General features: G+C 39.5%; 3 protein-coding genes across 7 annotated transcripts; all 3 read left to right on the top strand.

Annotated features, from left to right (window-relative positions):
• The first annotated feature begins 2,508 nt into the window (after positions 1-2,508).
• On the top strand, positions 2,509-5,202 carry rps19bp1 (ribosomal protein S19 binding protein 1). Its single transcript, XM_058780337.1, has 4 exons — positions 2,509-2,699; positions 3,397-3,567; positions 4,672-4,769; positions 4,857-5,202. The coding sequence occupies exons 1-4, from the start codon at positions 2,651-2,653 to the stop codon at positions 4,986-4,988; spliced, it is 450 nt and encodes a 149-aa protein (XP_058636320.1). The 5' UTR covers positions 2,509-2,650; the 3' UTR covers positions 4,989-5,202.
• Positions 5,203-5,549: 347 nt separating this feature from the next.
• LOC131543105 (apolipoprotein L6-like) lies at positions 5,550-11,306 on the top strand. Its single transcript, XM_058780336.1, has 6 exons — positions 5,550-6,134; positions 7,087-7,287; positions 7,494-7,550; positions 7,628-7,670; positions 10,237-10,282; positions 10,355-11,306. Exons 1-6 carry the CDS (start codon positions 5,991-5,993, stop codon positions 11,040-11,042), a joined length of 1,179 nt encoding a protein of 392 aa, XP_058636319.1. The 5' UTR covers positions 5,550-5,990; the 3' UTR covers positions 11,043-11,306.
• Positions 11,307-12,391: 1,085 nt separating this feature from the next.
• Positions 12,392-17,623, top strand: LOC131542641 (apolipoprotein L3-like). 5 transcript variants are annotated; one of them, XM_058779503.1, is made up of 8 exons: positions 12,392-12,444; positions 12,826-12,873; positions 13,090-13,188; positions 13,321-13,389; positions 13,503-13,571; positions 13,954-13,987; positions 14,276-14,309; positions 16,231-17,623. In XM_058779503.1, the coding sequence occupies exons 1-8, from the start codon at positions 12,436-12,438 to the stop codon at positions 16,961-16,963; spliced, it is 1,095 nt and encodes a 364-aa protein (XP_058635486.1). In that variant the 5' UTR covers positions 12,392-12,435; the 3' UTR covers positions 16,964-17,623. The 5 variants fall into 5 exon arrangements, with proteins under 5 accessions (XP_058635486.1, XP_058635487.1, XP_058635488.1 ...); XM_058779504.1 differs by having other exon boundaries at positions 12,396-12,444; positions 12,988-13,188; XM_058779505.1 differs by having other exon boundaries at positions 12,408-12,444; positions 13,068-13,188.
• Position 17,624: the final 1 nt, after the last annotated feature.

Here is a 17,624-nt window from a genome sequence, read left to right as displayed (position 1 = left end):
CGTGCATTTGTGTCGGATTCGGAGCCTCTGGCGCCCCCTGCTGCTGACACCATCAGTGCTGCGGAGGAGCCGCTATTACTTCACTGCACAATACATGGAACTGTAACATGAAATACGCAATTAAATTACAGTTACTAATGAAAACGTTAATGATTACAAAGACGGTTACATCTGAACATTTTCACACACATAGGCTACAGATTTGATTGATATCTTTCCCAAATTTCATCGGCTGCTCTAAAAGACCAGACACCAATCTCTCAGGAGCTTATGCTTTCATGCTTATTCCATAACTGTGTGATTTCCTATCTGGGTTTATGTGTTTGCTTTATTTTTCCAAGGCATTAGATGCCAGAGATAGCCTATAGGCAAAAAACCAGAAAAACAGTATAATAGCTATTAAACTAGATCTTGTTGAGATTTAAAATCTGTATTTAACCTCAGAATTATCTAAAGTCACAATTTTATGATTGTGACAACAAACAAGGTATGACAGCGTATACATATTTTATATGATTAAGTGAACATTTGGACACGATTGTTCTGAATTACTGAAGACTGATAGTTCTTCTGTCTGCTTTTAATTCTTCCGCACGATTAGCAACAAAATGCAGTTGGCAAAAGCTGTTATAAAAATGCATTATAAATCATTTATGCTATTGTTGCATTTACATTTGAAACAGTTATTTGAAATATATCTATTTACGGTATTTGTCAGATTGTAAATGCATTCAGTTAACTTTTAACTTACAGCCTCCAGATGTGTTTGCAGTCTCCTAAATCTCAATAATAAACCAAGCTTTAGTAGTAAAACAGAAACTCTGGGGATTCTGCTCAAAATCTCTTTCGTTTTGACACTTCTGTTGAAAGCTTGGATTGAAACACTGTCAGGGACTGTGATATTACAACACTAAGATCAAAAATCCCAAGATGAGCTGAAATAAAATCACAAGATGTTTATCACAACTTAAGAATGAGGCAAGAATTATTGAGACACATTTTTATCAGTTTTGTTAAATGCTGATATGATGTGTGAGTCTGAGATTTTAAAGGTTAGAAAACTGATCCAATTCCAAAAGCTTTCATTAATAATGTCAATGAAATAGTAGTAGAAAGAAATATTGTACTATACTCAACGCACTGTTTTAAATCGCCGAGTAAATCAGTGAAAGAAGGGTTGTTAATCAAATTATGTAAGTTAGGTATCAAAGCTCAAGAATTTTTTATCAGGGAGAGCAATAAAAGTGAGAATAGAAAACAGTTATTCAGAAAAGTTTGTGATTGAAAATGGAGCTCCACAAGCAAGAATAGTGAGCCCTTTATTGTTTTCTATAATGATAACTGATGTATTTGACGGTCTGGATATGAGGTGTTCAGTTGGCAGGGAATGGGGGCAGATAGGATGGCTTTAAAGGCCATGTATAGTGGTCAGATCGGTCAGATCCGTGTTAGATGATGGTTGTGTGGTTTATGGATCAGCAGCAGAAACATCTATTAAGAAGTTAAATAATATACAGCATCAGGTGTGGAGCTATAAAAACTACACCAATTACAGCACTACAGCTTGAGACGGCGTTAGAAATGAGAAGCTGTCAGTGAATTATTGGGGTAATATACAGCAGAAAAACAAGGGTAAGGAGTGTAATTTATATAATGTGCAGAAATATATTAATGAGTACCGCAGCTATGTTCAGATCTACACAGATGCATCGAAGAGTTTAGACAACAGAGCAGCGTTTACTGTTCCTGAATATCATTTATCGGTACGGAAAAGGATCCGTGATGAGTTATGTGTTTATACAGGAGACATGATCGCACTGTTATTAGCAATACAGTGATAGAAGAGCTTTGAAATCAGTTATTTGTTCAGATTCATGTGCGTCATTGGCTAGTTTACTAGACCAGACATTTTAATGGAAATAATGCAAACGTTATACAGAATGATGGAGATAAAGAAGCAGTTAAAAACAACGACATTGACTTAATTGTTAATCTAAGTAAGAGTGAAATCAAGAGTGTTGTTAAGAAAAGACTGAAGGAAAGGGGAAAACAACGGAAAAGGAGTAAAAAGGTCGATGTTTTACAGAATTCAAAGGAAAGTGGGAGAGATGATAGTCATATCAACGATATGGTACACTTTATAAAATGGGTAAACATGACACGGGAAGGTGTGAATTTTGTGGGCAAGAAGAATCAGTGGAACATGTTATTTTCTGCTGTCAGAAATATGAAAATGAAAGAAGGATTCTAATGCAAAATTTAGAAAAAAAAATTCTATTTATAATGAGAGATATATTACAAAATAACTTGAGAAATTAATGCTATCGTTTTATTTTTCAGTACCTTAAAATAACAAATTTGTGGGAGAGAATATAAAAAATAAAATTTAAAAAAAGGTAAGGTAGTAGGTTATTTTGATCCACACTCCATACCAGTTGGTGGCGGAAATACACCATTTTGTTGTTTGTCAACCGCCAATAAATTTCAAGAAGAAGAAGAAGGTTCTCATCTGATTCACAAACACACGGCCGGAGCTGAAGGCGGAACTCTTCTGCAGCAGCTCGTGTTTCCGCTCGAGTCGCGTGGCACGAACACACTGAACGCTTCTCTCTACACTGTGTTTATTTTCGCCTCGTTCATCAATCTGAACATGTCAGCATCTGTGATCCGAAGAGGGCTTGAATTATTCAGCGAGAAAGGTAATTAGACGACTAAAGTCTGTATTTGTTTGTGAAGCTTCGAAACTTTTGTGAATCATTTGTGTCCCTGGAGCACAGAAGCAGTCATAAGCAGCAGCTATATTTGTAGCAATAGCCAACAATACATTGTATGGGTCACAATTATACATGCTGCTTTTATGACAAAAATCATTAGGATATTAAGTAAAGATCATGTTCCATGAAAATATTTTGTACATTTCCTACCGTAAATATATCAAAACTTAATTGTTGATTAGTAATATGCATTGCTAAGAACTACATTTGGACAACTTTAAAGTTAAAAGTGGCTTACTGGCCTCTATATACAAGCTCTCCATAAAACAAACAAAACAAATCCTGCAAATTAATATAAAATATTTAAAAAACCACATATTATACAGACACCATATTTAATGGTATTTTATTATTTTTATAGCATTTAATGTATTATACTTTTAATAAAAAGCATTTGCGATGGGTTTTTAAAAGCTGTTTTTACACGTTTTAGTCCGAGTTTTTGTTGCATTTACACACTTGACCAGCAGGTGTCACCAGCATGTGATGCATCGAGCGCTTCGAAACAGTGAATCATTTTGCGACGCAATTGATTCAAAGCTTCGAAAAGGTTCATTCTCCCAATCACTAGAAGGCAAAGTGATGTGTATTTAAAAAAGTTGTTATATACGTCTCCTTGCAGATGGAGTGAAGCGTAAGCAAAAGAAGAGCATCTCTCGTAAGTTTGTGCTGATGGAGCAGATCAGCAGCGAGAAGCAGGGCGTTCAGAAGCGGATCCGGCAGCTGCAGCGACCCGGAGGACCAGCGCGGAGCAAAAACACTGTCAAAGACAAACACATCCGGTCTGCTCTGGGTGAGTCTGACCTCCTCAAAACTCCTCAAACCTGCTGAGACAATCTCAAACCTACTTAAAACCTGCTCAGAACCCCTCAAACCAGCTCAGACGATCTCAAACCTACTTAAAACCTGCTTAAACGCCAACAAACCAGCTCAGATGATCTCAAACCTACTTAAAACCTGCTTAAACCCCTCAAACCAGCTCAGATGATCTCAAACCTACTTAAAACCTGCTTAAACCCCTACAAACCAGCTCAGATGATCTCAAACCTACTTAAAACCTGCTTAAATTCCCTCAAACCAGCTCAGATGATCTCAAACCTACTTAAAACCTGCTTAAACCCCCCTCAAACCAGCTCAGATGATCTCTAACCTGCTTAAACGCCAACAAACCAGCTCAGATAATCTCAAACCTACTTAAAACCTGCTTAAGCGCCAACAAACCAGCTCAGATAATCTCAAACCTACTTAAAACCTGCTTAAACCCCCTCAAACCAGCTCAGATAATCTCAAACCTACTTAAAACCTGCTTAAACCCCCTCAAACCAGCTCAGATGATCTCAAACCTACTTAAAACCTGCTTAAACCCCTCAAACCAGCTCAGATGATCTCTAACCTGCTTAAACGCCAACAAACCAGCTCAGATGATCTCAAACCTACTTAAAACCTGCTCAGAACCCCTCAAACCAGCTCAGACGATCTCAAACCTACTTAAAACCTGCTTAAACCCCCTCAAACCAGCTCAGATAATCTCAAACCTACTTAAAACCTGCTCAAAACCCCTAAAACTAGCTCAGACGATCTCAAACCTACTTAAAACCTGCTTAAACCCCTAAAACTAGCTCAGACGATCTCAAACCTACTTAAAACCTGCTCAAAACCCCTAAAACTAGCTCAGACGATCTCAAACCTACTTAAAACCTGCTTAAACCCCTAAAACTAGCTCAGACGATCTCAAACCTACTTAAAACCTGCCCAAAGACCCCTGAATCCAGTCAAGCCTCTGTAAACCTGCTCAAAGCTCCTCGTTCGCTCTGTTCAGGTTGAGCAGACCAACATTAATGTGACCTGCTCTGCTTCAGATTCTCGTGCAGCTGATGATTGTCTGTGTTTTCCGCAGACGAATACAGAAAGAAGCAGAAGAAGAGTCAGCTGAAGTCCAATCTGCAGTATTTCCTGGGCGCTGATAGTAAAACACCGAGCAGAGACACGAGAGCGGTCTGAGTCTCCTCCAGCTTCATCAGGTCACACACACAGGTTCTGTCAGGGATGATGTGTGACGAGATATCGTGTGTTTCTCTTTAGATCGTCCAGCAGCATTCGGGTCGCCGCGCCTGTCATCGGCCCGATCCGCCCGTCTCCAAACCGGAGGAGAAATCAGTCTTCACTGAGAAGGACTTCCAGAAGTTCCAGAAGGAATATTTCTCAAATCTCTGAGGTCTGGAGCCGATGTGTGCCGTGGGACAATAACGCTTCTGTCTGGAATCATCTCGGACTCAATAACAGACTGATGTCGAACTTTTCTTTAGAAATCTTTGTATTTTGAAAAATAAAGAATGAATAAATGGAAACGAAAGCAGAGACGTGTGTGATACTGCTGCTGTAAAACTGAAAGTTACTCGTGTGAACCGAGTGCAGAGACTGTGATTAAAACCATCAACCTGCTTGTTTTTCCAAGTGTTGATTAAAGCCATAGTTCACCCAAAACTGACAATTATCATCTTTCAGTTTCAAACCTGTATGAGTTTCTTTCTTCTGAGGAACACAAAACAAGATATTTTGAAGAATGTTGGTGAATAAACAGTTGACGGCACCCATTGACTTCTGTAGTATGGAAAAAATACTGTGTGTGGCTGCACATTATTCAAAATATGTCTTATTTTGTGTTCAACAACTGAAAGAAACATCGGTTTTAACAAAGACATTATGATCATTTTTGTAGCCGTCAAAAGCATCTGAACAGCAAGATTTGAAAGAAGTCTCTTCTGCTCAGTCACGTGATCCTTCAGAAATCATTTTAATATTCTGATTTGCTGCTCAAAAAACATTTATGTTGAAAACAGCTGAGTAGAATTTGTTCAGGTTTCTTTGATGAATATAAAGTTCAAAAGAACAGCATTTATCTGAAATAGAAATCTTTTGTAACATTATAAATGTTTGATGCAGCAAATGTTTTTCGTTTCTCCTCCGTCTTTATATCACTCCATCACTTTCAAAATGAATAAATTCAGAGGAAAAGCATTGTGTGTAGTCGACTAAACCCTGATGTGAAACTAAACCCGCGCCTGCACACGCGGATCCAGCAGAAGAATGCGGAGCGTCTGGACAGACGAGTCCATCTGTGTCTCAGTGAGCTCAGACAGAGGTTCAGGAGACGCGTTTGATTCAGAGCTTCATGTTAGGAAGTAAAGAAGCATATATTGTTCTCTCAGGAGGATCATGCTGCGTTCTGATGGTCGTCCGTCCTCGTCCGGCGCAGCGGCGGCTCACGCTGACCATCACTGTGACCCTCTGTATGTGCAGCTGCTGCCTGACGGAGTAAAGCCTCGCTCCAGCGCTGCAGCTCCAGATCGAACCTCGGGGGTCGGTGCCACTTCATAATGTTTCTCTGCTCACCTGAGCTGCGTTTATTTGATCTAAAATACAGTAAAAACTGAAATTTTATTGCAATTTAAATCAAGTGTTTTCTGTGTTTGTTAAAAAGCAATTGATTGTTGTGATCAAAGCTGAATGTTTAGCATCACTGCAAAAAATGATTTTCTTAGTATTTTTGCTTTGTTTTTTAGTATAGCATCTAAAAATTCTTGAGTAAAGATGAATTTACTTTACAAGATATTCTGAAAAAAAAAAGTCAAAATTTTATTAAATCAGGCAAAAATATCTGCCAGTAGGGCAAGAAAAAAAAATCTTGTTTAGCCTTTAAATTAAGGTTATTTTTCTTACCCCACTGGCAGATATTTTTGCTTGTTTTATTTATTTATTTTAAATAAAAAACAAGACTCAATATCTTCTTTGGTCAAGTAAATGCATCTTGATTCAAGAAGTTTTAGATATTTATTTATACTAGAAAACAAGACAAAAATATTAAATAAGAAATCATTTTCAGCATCATTACTGCAGTCTTCAGCGTCACATGATCTTCAGAAATCATTCTAATATGCTGATTTGCTGCTCGAGAAACATTTTGTGGAAACCATGATTCGTTTTATTTTTCAGGATTCACAGATGAACAGAAAGTTCAAAAGAACAGCATTTATGTGAAATAGAAATCTTTTGTAACATCATTAATGTCTTTACTGGCACTTTTGATTAATTTAATATGTGTCCTTGATGCATTCAAATCTTACGGACCCCAGAGTGTTAAGCCTGTACTCTACAGTATTCTGTATATGATACGGAGTGAATGACCTCGTTGTGTTCTCCATCTCTGGCAGTTTTGTGTATGACAGCAGTCAAGAAAGAGATGTAAACCCACAGCGGATATTCATAATGTTTTCACTATTGCTTCTGAATGCTGATGATTATTTTGTCTCAGGTGAAGCCGCCGCCAGTACCCAAAAAACCTGTCAAACACAGTCTATCCACACGCTCATGTGACGTTCCTCCACTGTATGACAATATCATAGAGATCCGGTCACCTCCGATTCCCCCCCGTCCCGCTGCGTCAGAACCCGTCAGAACTGACCCCAGCCCGGGCCTGTACGAGGAGATCTCAGCGCTGCTGGACCAGCGTCAGGTCTTCTCTCTTTTTATCAGATGTCTGTTTTAAAATGTTTTGTTTTTATGTTTCTTTGCAAGTCATATCAATTCTTGCTTTGATATTTTGTCTCTAATGACATTAATGCATTTTGATGTGTGACTGAAGTGTCCAGATTCTTTTAGAAGCTGCTTTATTTTGTATTTATTCACTGAACGACTAATAATTCATCTGTGAATCTCCAGGATGGAGGAGATGATTGTGCAGCGCAGGGGAAGCGTTTCTCATCCTCCGGTTTGACGGTAAAGTGTCTCCGCTCTCTCTTATATCCACATGAGCGATGCTGACAGCAGGTTTGATGATGGTTTTGTCTCGTTAGGAGTCAGATGGAGGTTTGCACGTCAGAAATGGGCTGCTGGCAGGTAAGAAAACATCTCGAGGCTCCTCGCAGGTTTCTCTTCTCTGTTGGGTCTATTTAACTCTTGTGCATCCTTAGGAACTTTTTTTTTAGCATTTTGACTGTTAATGCAAACAGCATACATTCTGTCAAAAATGTGTATTTGTATTGTAATTTCATTCTCATTTCCTTTCGTAAATCAGTTTTACACAGTTTGTATGTACTGAGAAATCTGTGTGAATGGTAAAAATCTGACACTGCACGAAATAATATTGCATCAAAATGTTATTTCTAATTATTGACATCCAAGACTATAATACCCCCCCCCCCCCCCAAAAAAAAGAATAAAAATCTGCTTAGCATACAAGAATATATTTTTTTTAATTATTATTATTATAATTTTTTCAGCAGTGGCATTAGGTGAATAAACTGGCATTTTAAGGTTCGAATTCTGAAAATGAATTCATTTTTGATAGATCTTTTTACCGACACCAGTCCTAATTATCACTATGTTAGTGAAAGTGGAAATAAATATTAATATATAATACTTTTATGACCATTGTTTTTCTGACACACAAGGGTTAAAAAATATGAAAAAATGTTGATGAAATGAGAACATCAACTTGCTAAAACAGGTTATAGTTGTGTATTAATGATTCATGATCACTCATTTTGCTCATCTTTCTAATATGCTGATTTGCTGCTCTGATTCGCTTATTATCAGCAGTGTTGTGGGGAACACATAAGTAACGCGAGTTCCCTTTCAGTCGGTCACTCTCAACGTCACGTTGATTTCTTTCCCTGAAAAAGTATTCAAGGGTGGCACGTCTTTTTAAAGACGACATTGCGTCTGTACCACAAGACGTGCCTTGCCCGCTCAGGTTGCGAGCTCACTCCACGAGGAGTATTGCATCTTCTTGGGCGCTGACGCCGGGCGCCTCGCTGACAGATGTTTGTAGAGCTTCGTGTTGAGCGGTATCCTCCTGTGCTCTCACCTCAAACAGGCAGAAGCATGGATATATTTGTACCAATAGCCAACAATACATTGTATGGGTCAAAATTATAAATTTTTCTTTTATGCCAAAAATCATTAAGTAAAGATCATGTTCCATGAATATATTTTGTAAATTTCCTACCATAAATATATCGAAACTTAATTTTTGATTAGTAATATGCATTGCTAAGAACTTCATTTGGACAACTTTAAAGGCGTTTTTCTTAATATTTAAGTATGTATGTACATTCTTTTTATATCAAAGAAGTGTGTTTGCCACAAAACGGTAGTGATGTGACGTTCGACACCGAGGCTTCGAAGCCTGTATCAAAAAACGAAGCATCTGGCAGTGAAGCACTGTACCGGAGCTTGATTCATTTTGCCAAAACCACGTGATCTGTGACGTCAGAAGCTTCGTTTTCGCACACAACCACGTGACTGCTTCGTATTCTGTTTCAAATAACGCGATCCGCTTGCGCAGTCACTCACTTCTTTGATAAGAATGAATCAATATACGAATAAATATATACATGTGTAGTTTTGTGCATGTTCATTTTGTATTAATTCCCGCTTCACAATCACTTCAGCTGACCATTCTGATAATCTTCTTTTATTTTGATCATTTATGCATATCATATATTCTTGCCTGTTTTTTCCACAAATTTATTCACTCATTTATTCATATATTGTGTAAAACAATGACTGACATATAAAAGATTAATTTATATAGCGTTAATACTTTCTTTGTTTTATTTTCATAGCACAAACTGATTTATTATCTGAAACAATCCAAAAATGGCTGGGTCGTCTGGGACACAAAGGCAGCTATTTCCACCTTTTGACCACAAGATGTCGTTAGTGTGCATCGTTTAGAAAAGCTTGGTAATGAACCTTTTTACGATACAGTTGAGGGGAAGCCTCGGTGCTTCGCAAAGCTTCATTTTTACATCACTACAAAACGGGCAAAACATCCCTCGGCCGCAGTCCATGTTCGGTCACCATAAACTTTATTTACGGCATTTACTCCACAACCACAACACGAATTTACCACGCTCACCAACAACACCACCTTTCACCGCGTCACTTCCGGTGTGTGGTACATTCCCTTTCCGTGAAGAATCTGTCATTGTAAATTTGTTTCGGGACTGGTAAAAGTGTTTTGCGTCTTGTTAATTTGTTTTCTAAAATGTAAATTTGTCTCGAGCTTCGTAAAAGTGTTTCACACTTTGTAATGTTGTTATGCACTTTCCGGCCACCGTAATAACCACCTCTAAATCTCCGAAGTGTACCTAAGCGGTTATCCACATGTGTGAGTGCCTGAAACCTCCTTCAGGAAGGATGGGGCTTCCACAACATTAATGTTCAAAATAGAACTGACCTGCCTGGTGCGAGCCCTGGCCTGCTCTCTAACACAGGACACTGGAAGGGGCAGCGCCTGTGGCGCTTTGGTAGGGATTCCCAATTCATCGGTATCCTTCAGAGGGAACGTAAACGAGATGTTACATAATCAGATAACTTTTTTCACGTAACTAGTAAAGTAATGCAATACTTTTTATTCTTTTCTTGTCTGGATGATGTGGATGTGTTTGTCCTGTAGGTCGGGAAGATCTGTGTGATCATGAGCAGCAGGAGGATCAGAGCAGGTAACCTGAACGCTTTATTCTGTTCTTCTGTCAAACGCGGCCGCTTCAGTGTCCGTCTGCTTTCTCTTCCAGACGGGTTCAGCGGATCCGGTCAGGAGTTCAGCTCTACCAGCACGTTCTGTTTCACCGCGGCACCAGCATGATGAACTTCATCACCCAGCTCAACTGCATCGCCGACGAACTGGACAAGATGCTGAAGAAAACGCGCATCGCAGGCATCACGGGCGGCACCACGGGGGCCATCGGAACCGCAGCCGTAGTGGCGGGCATCGCTCTGGCGCCGGTGACCTTCGGAGCCTCGCTGGCCGTGGCGGGGATCGGCGTCGGTGTGGCTGCGGCCGGAGGCGTCACCGGAGCATCAGCTGCCATCAGCAAGAAAGTCAGAAAGACTCAGGACCGGAGGAAGGTGGAGAAAATCCTCCGGAGCTACCAGACCCAGATGGAGGACGTGGAGGAGTGTCTGAAGTTCATCATCGGTGAGGTGAAGCGTCTGAGGAGACCGGAGCTCGGGGCCGGCGCCGCAGATGTGCTGAAGCTGGCAGAGCGGCTCGGAAACTCAGACGTCATCGATGCTCTGAGCGAAAACACTCGTGCCGTCCAGGCGTTCACCGCCGATCTGGATTCGTACTTCACTAAAGACGACGCGCAGAGGCTGAAGAAGGGCTCGGAGAGCTTGTTCGCCGCTAAGATCCGAGAGGTGGCTCTGAAACTCAAAGAGAACATTGACCAGCTCATACGCATCAAAAACATGTTCCAGTGAGAGCGGCTCTGCTAAAGAGCCCATCACACGACATGCTTCCGACTGAATCAGGAAGTCCACAGCTCTGATTCACTTTTTCACACTTCCGTGTTCCTGGCTTCCGGACCGGCGCTTGCAGGGAAAACGTTTTTCCGGTGACAACGGCGGCCGTACTTAACAAGAATGAGTTTGAGAATCAAAGTCTTCTTATACAAATTAGAGATTATGAAAATGCTTGAACTGCCGGTACTTTGTATAATGTGCACTGGGAAATTAAATATTAAACAAGAGATGACTCGGATTCATGACTTTATTCCTATTGTATCGCATTACATTGTTGCGTTGAGTTTAATATGCTTTATTTAACGTGGCCTATTCTTGGAAAATATGTGCATCTGGACATAAATGTTGTCATTTTTAAGTAATTTATCATGAAGTGGTGATTTGAGGGAAATGACGAAGGTAAATTAGTAGATTAATTAACAGAAAAGGTAAGAAGCATTATTTGAGAAAAGGGCATACTAATATAATATGTGCAGACCTGTAGCGGAACTAACTGTACCCTGCGCTGACGTCATTTCTGATTGAAACAGGCTCATTTCAAGAGTTTATGGCCTCACAAAACAAAGGTTCCTCATGAGCATCAGTGGTTCCGTGAAGGACCTTTAACATCCATGGAAAGAGGAAAAATGATATTGGAAATAGGTTCTTTAGATTATTAAAATGTTCTGATCGCTGAAAGTGTTTTCAGGAACCAAAAATGGTTCCTCTGTTGCATCGCTGTGAAAAAAAACCCTTTTAAAACCTTTATTTTATGAGACATTCTCATCATACGGAACATTTTATTGGACACTTTGTGGATTCGCCCCAGTGATGCCACAGAAGAACTTTATTTGATTCCCCAAAAACCATTTGTTAAAACAAAATTTTTTATAAATCCAAAGAACGTTTTGTGGAATAGACAGGTTCTAAGGATTTTATTGACAAGTGAAAGTGACGTGATGTGTGTGCCATACTCTGAATCTGTGCACATTCCAGTGATTAGTAAACACACACACAGACTGCGAACACACACCCGGAGCAATAAAGAACCTATGTTTTTAAGAGTGTGAATATCAAATGTGTTTATTTTAAGTATATTTTTCCATCTTGTAGTACACAAACATAAAGATGCTCTCGAAGCTACACATGTGAACTCAAAAAAAAATCTTTAATTCTCAAGCCACTAAACCAGTCCTTACTGGTTCTTCAAGTTTAATTAAAGAAACTCTTCTATATATAGGTATTTAAACTATGAATTCAAAAATAAACTGACACATGACATTTATAAACGCTTGATTGTGTTGTAAGTGAAAGCAGAGCATCAGATTCCTTCGAGCGGATCCGTCTCACACTCACTGAACATCCGCAGAAGATGGACAAAGTAAGTGATTTCACTCGTATAAACCAGTCTAACTCTGTGTGTTTCCACTGGCAAGGATAATTAATATGATAACGATAGATAATATTTGAATGTCTCGTTATATATTTATTACAGTATTCTCATGAGAACCAATTTGGTAATTTACAAATGCCAAATGGATCTGTGTCATATTTTCAATGAACTACTAATTAAAAACTAAAAGAGAAGAAGGAAACCCAAATGAATCTAAGCACTAGCTGCTTTTATCGCTGGGGTTTCGTTCTGATGGGCTTTAGGTCATTGGGCTCAATCTTTGACCGAAGCCCTGAAGATCAGGTTGCTCCAGCGGTTTGGAGATGCGTGACTGCTGTCGTTCTGAATGATTTCCGTTCTGTTCTTCAGAAACCTGCTCCTAAACCTGCTCCTCGATCGGCTCCAGGGGCCCGCAAGGTGAGAGCATCGATAATCTTCATTGATTATCGGCATATTTAAGAATATTCAAATCAAACAGACCGTGATGATGGCTGTTAAAGATTGTGAAAGTGAAAGGCTTTCTGCTGACAGAACGATGAGCTGAAAGAGCGGTGGAACCGGTCAGGCTGTTAAACCACTCTTACTTTGCTCTGAATGATTGTCTCGTGAAGATGTTGATGGTTCTGGTTGCAGCTGGTGGGGATGAATGAGGTTGCTGAGGAAGGAGAGCCCCCCCCGCTGGACCCTGGACCGCATCAGACCGGACTGGACTGCTCCAGTGGAGCGACCGAGGTAAAGCACCTCAGACATGAAAGAAAACCTCACTTCCATAATAGTTGAGTTTCTTGTGCATCATTAATGAAAGGTTCTGCTTTGAGATGTTTTTAAAAGAGTTCTTGTGTGTGTTTCTGCATGTCATTGAAGACAGAGAATCTGAATGAGAAACACGTTCCACATCCGAGCACTAAACCTCGTGAACCTCGCTGCTCTGAGGTACCTCGACAGGAGCATTTTCTTACAAACACGATCTAAAGCATATGACCCATAATGCTGATATTTTGATGACTTTTCATCCCAGCATTGTGTGTTTCCGTCTCAAAATGCAGAAGAATATCAATATCAAAGCAGCTCTGGAGGATTGTTTGGTTAAACGGCTTCAGAGCAACGAGCCGCAGGTATGAACTCTGTCTGTGTGTGATTTACCTTCCTGAAGCATGTCCTTGTGATTCTGAGAAGCCTTTAGAAAAGATAGTAAAATATACATATATTTGTTGACTTCAGTCACAGATCATCAGATCAAGTGTCTGTGTCTGCAGGGTCTCTTATACACCACTTTTCTTCGTGTTTGAATCAGCTGGTGTTTTGGTGGTTTTTATTGGATTTATGAAGTTCTGGTGTAGAGATTCACATAGCAACATCATCCGCTAACTAAGCACAAACCTCTGCCTTCATTTATTTTTAAATAATAAATGACATTCGATTTGATATTTAGTATTTTCAAGTGTGAGTCACTATATCTGAATAATAAAGACTGAAGCTTTGCTCTCTTTCCATCAGGTCAAGAAATGCTTTCAGAAGGGAAACATTTCGAGTAAGAGGCAAATTACACAGAATACTTAATGCAACATTGTATCACCTCTATTGAATGATATTAATGTCTTTGTCTATAATTTGAGTAGCTTTATGAGCTCACGATGAAGAACTTGTAATCAGCAATTTTTAACCTTCTAGTACCAGCTTTGTTTTCCAATAGACATTGGAATAATAAATAAGGCTGAATTATTTTTCCTGTAACTTGAAAAGTGGGCATCATTTTTTCAATTTCCACACTTTCTGCTACTAAGACATTGAAAAAGAAAATTGTTTTTATTTACTTCAGGAGAATCTGCAGTGGTTTCAGATTCGGACTTCAGGTAAAGTGAAGCCATACAGATATATATATATATATATATAAATATACACATTCTTCATCTGTTATATATATATATATATATAAATATACAGTAAACAAAAATGTTCTGGAAAGTGTCTCTCTGTGATGGTACCACGAGGCGTTGCTTAACTTACAGATCTCAGACTTCTGGAGGGGGTGTAGATTTGTAAGAGTGAGACACCAAAGTAATATAATTAATACATTTGTGGACACCAAAGCACACATGAAAATAAAAAACATTACAGAATTAATAGTGTATAGTATGTGTTCAGTAGACAAGACAAGTTGCGATACCGAACAGGACCACATGGAGACGCCAAAAAACAGTTGAGCTGACTGCATATACAGCACACGGATCTATTCAGAATGACTAAACACAGCAACACACACATGACAAATCAATATATTATCCTGAATGTGTGTGGAAACAACATCGTCTTTACCTTGATTGCAATCCTCATCCAACAAAACTTTACTAGCGAGAAGCTGGTTTGCTTTATCCAGCCAAGAAAACGTAGTTTGTGTATCAATCAGCGGCGGGATGTTTTCAGTCTGCATTTCACGCAACGGCTCGCGCTCTTCAGAAACAATCACAGAATATGACAGAGCTCGATGGATTCACCTACTGGTTCATTGGACTGAAAACATTCCTGGAGTTTAGCGGCTAAAATGATCTGACTGCAAACAGAGACGCAAAACCGGGGATCTGTCTATTTATCTATATAGAGCTGGCTAGAATAATTACAAATTGTAGTTCGTTACTGATTCCAATTGCATGACAAAAATTGTTGTTAGTAACGTAATCGTTACATTACACATTTTAGGGAATATAATCAAACTACTTTTTTTCTTTTATCACATTGATTTAAACGGGGTAATCTTGTACCATATTGATATAAAAATACACAAATAATAAGAAAATATATTCCATTCCTTGTAATTAACAACATGAAGTGCATTAAACATTACATTACGTCAAGGTTTCCCAAATGGGGCTGCAGGGGGTTTGTGAGTGTAATGAAAACCTAATAATTAATTAAATCATAAAAATGTCAAATTAAAATAAATCATTTTAAAATTACAACAATCCAAATAAAACACTAAAAATATGATATTTAATTTGCTTACCTGCATGACATCTGACCGTTAACCAACGTCAGAGAACCGTGAACATGCAAATGTGATACTTCACTATTAAAATATATATCTTAAAATCTTTAGGTGTATTTTAGGTGAAAGAGGTTCAGATGACAAGGTTTGGGAATCTCTGCATTATGTAAATATGAAATATAGCGTGGATTTGTGCATTTTAATGTGTTTGACAGACAAAAGACACAGTAATACATGGTTAAATACCTGAGTGATCATTCAAATAAAAATGAATGTGTTAATCAGTAATTGATGCAATGTTGAAACACTTCTTAAACCTAAAATGATTTTTGTAAATCCAGTGGTCAGATGCTGTGTAGTCACCTGACTAATGACTGATCTCTGAGCGAATGTCCACAAAACTGAAGACGTTTTGAGTCTATATAAGCGGTAGGCTCTTTTAGAAAGCAACAGTTCTTCTGGATTTAGTCTCAGTTTGTTCTGGTTCTTCATGTCACTGCAGACAGACTGATGATGATCAGATCACATCTCTCTGGATTATTACAGTGAATGGCTAAATGTATGTGTGGAAATGTAAACTGATATTTCCTCCTGACACACTCCAGCAGAAGATAGAAATAACTGACTTACAACCATTTTCTAGCTGCTGAAGATACTAGTGTTCTGATCATTTTGGCCACCGCTGTGTTTATATATAAAATGTGGTACTGACTCATTCATTCGCCATCTGTTCCAACACGAGAACATGCTTCATTTCTGCTGCAACTCTCATTTGTCTTCTGTCTCTGCAGGTCCTTCATGCACACAAGTGCAAGCTTCACAAACGCTCTTCAGTTCTTTGTTTCTCATCTGCCAAGTTGTGCAAGTGCTCTAGAAAGACAGCATGCTGAGCTGCAGGAGGTGGCTGGAGTCGTGGATAAGACGCACAAAGGCGTGAAGATCGCCGGCATCACCGGAGGAGCCACGGGAGCGGTGGGCGGCGCGGCGGCCGTGGCCGGGATCCTCCTGTCCCCCGTGACCCTGGGAGCGTCTCTGGCCATGACGGTGGTCGGGGTCGGGGTCGCGGCCGCTGGCGGGGTCACCGGGGCCTCGGCCGCCATCACCAACAAAGTCAAGAAAAACCAGGTCAGGAATAAAGTGGAAACAATCCTGAAGGACTACCAAAGTGAGATGAAGGACATTGAAGGTTACTTAAACAACATTAACACAGAGATGGGGAAACTCCGAGAATATGACCTGCTGACGCTGGAGCGCGTGAATGTCAAATCCGCAAAGATTGCACGGCTGGTCAAGATAGTCGACGGAACGTCGACGGCGCTGTGCGTGATGAGCAGGTCCTCGGGCGTGATTGAGGGCTTTGCCCGCGGCATGGATCTTTTCTTCACCCAAGAAGATTCACAGAAACTCAAGAAAGAGTCAAAGACCAGTTTTGCCCAGCAGATCCGCGAGGTGGCAGGACAGATTGAGGCCGGCTGTGCAGAGCTGATGGACATGAGAGAGAAACTGCTCTCAGAAGGGATGTGAGCTCAGCAATGGTGTTAAAATATAGTGAATAATGCTGAATGAAAGGAGTGTTGCTTCGTTTGTTGTCGCTAGAGGGCTGCTTCTTATAACTTTGCGTACTCTTGTGCAGGCATGTATTCTGTGAACCTTTGCAAATGCCAAAATAATAAAAAGATGTTCCTGAGAAGCTTGCTCGACTAGAATATTTTGAGCATTTCATGTTAGCCATTCTTTGTCTATTCCATAATGAATAATCAGATCATACAAGCAGGAAAAGGAGAAACGAAAGGGTTGTCGCTTCATTAATGTTCACTAGAGATCAGATTCCTACAGTTTCTTATAACTCTGTTTTACTCTCGACATGCATTCTTGTTTTGTACCAAGTGTCAAAATAATATCAATAAAACGATTTTCCTGAGATTTAATTGATGCTTGAGGGTTTCATGTGTGATCATTATTTCCATTCCATAAAGAATAATCAGATCACACAAATAGAAAAAAACGAAAGGGTTGTCGCTTCATTAATGCTCACTAGAGGTCAGACTCCTAGTTTCTCTGTTTTACTCTCGTGTAGGCATGCATTCTTGTGTTGTACCTTTGCAAAAGTGTCAAAATAATAATAATAAAAATATAGCATATTTAGAGCATTTCGTGTGTATTTTAACACTGCATTCTGTCTCCA

Source organism: Onychostoma macrolepis, chromosome 06 (assembly GCF_012432095.1).
Source record: "Onychostoma macrolepis isolate SWU-2019 chromosome 06, ASM1243209v1, whole genome shotgun sequence".
In the NCBI taxonomy this organism is placed as follows: Eukaryota; Metazoa; Chordata; class Actinopteri; order Cypriniformes; family Cyprinidae; genus Onychostoma; species Onychostoma macrolepis.
This window is presented reverse-complemented; position numbering and strand designations above follow the sequence as displayed.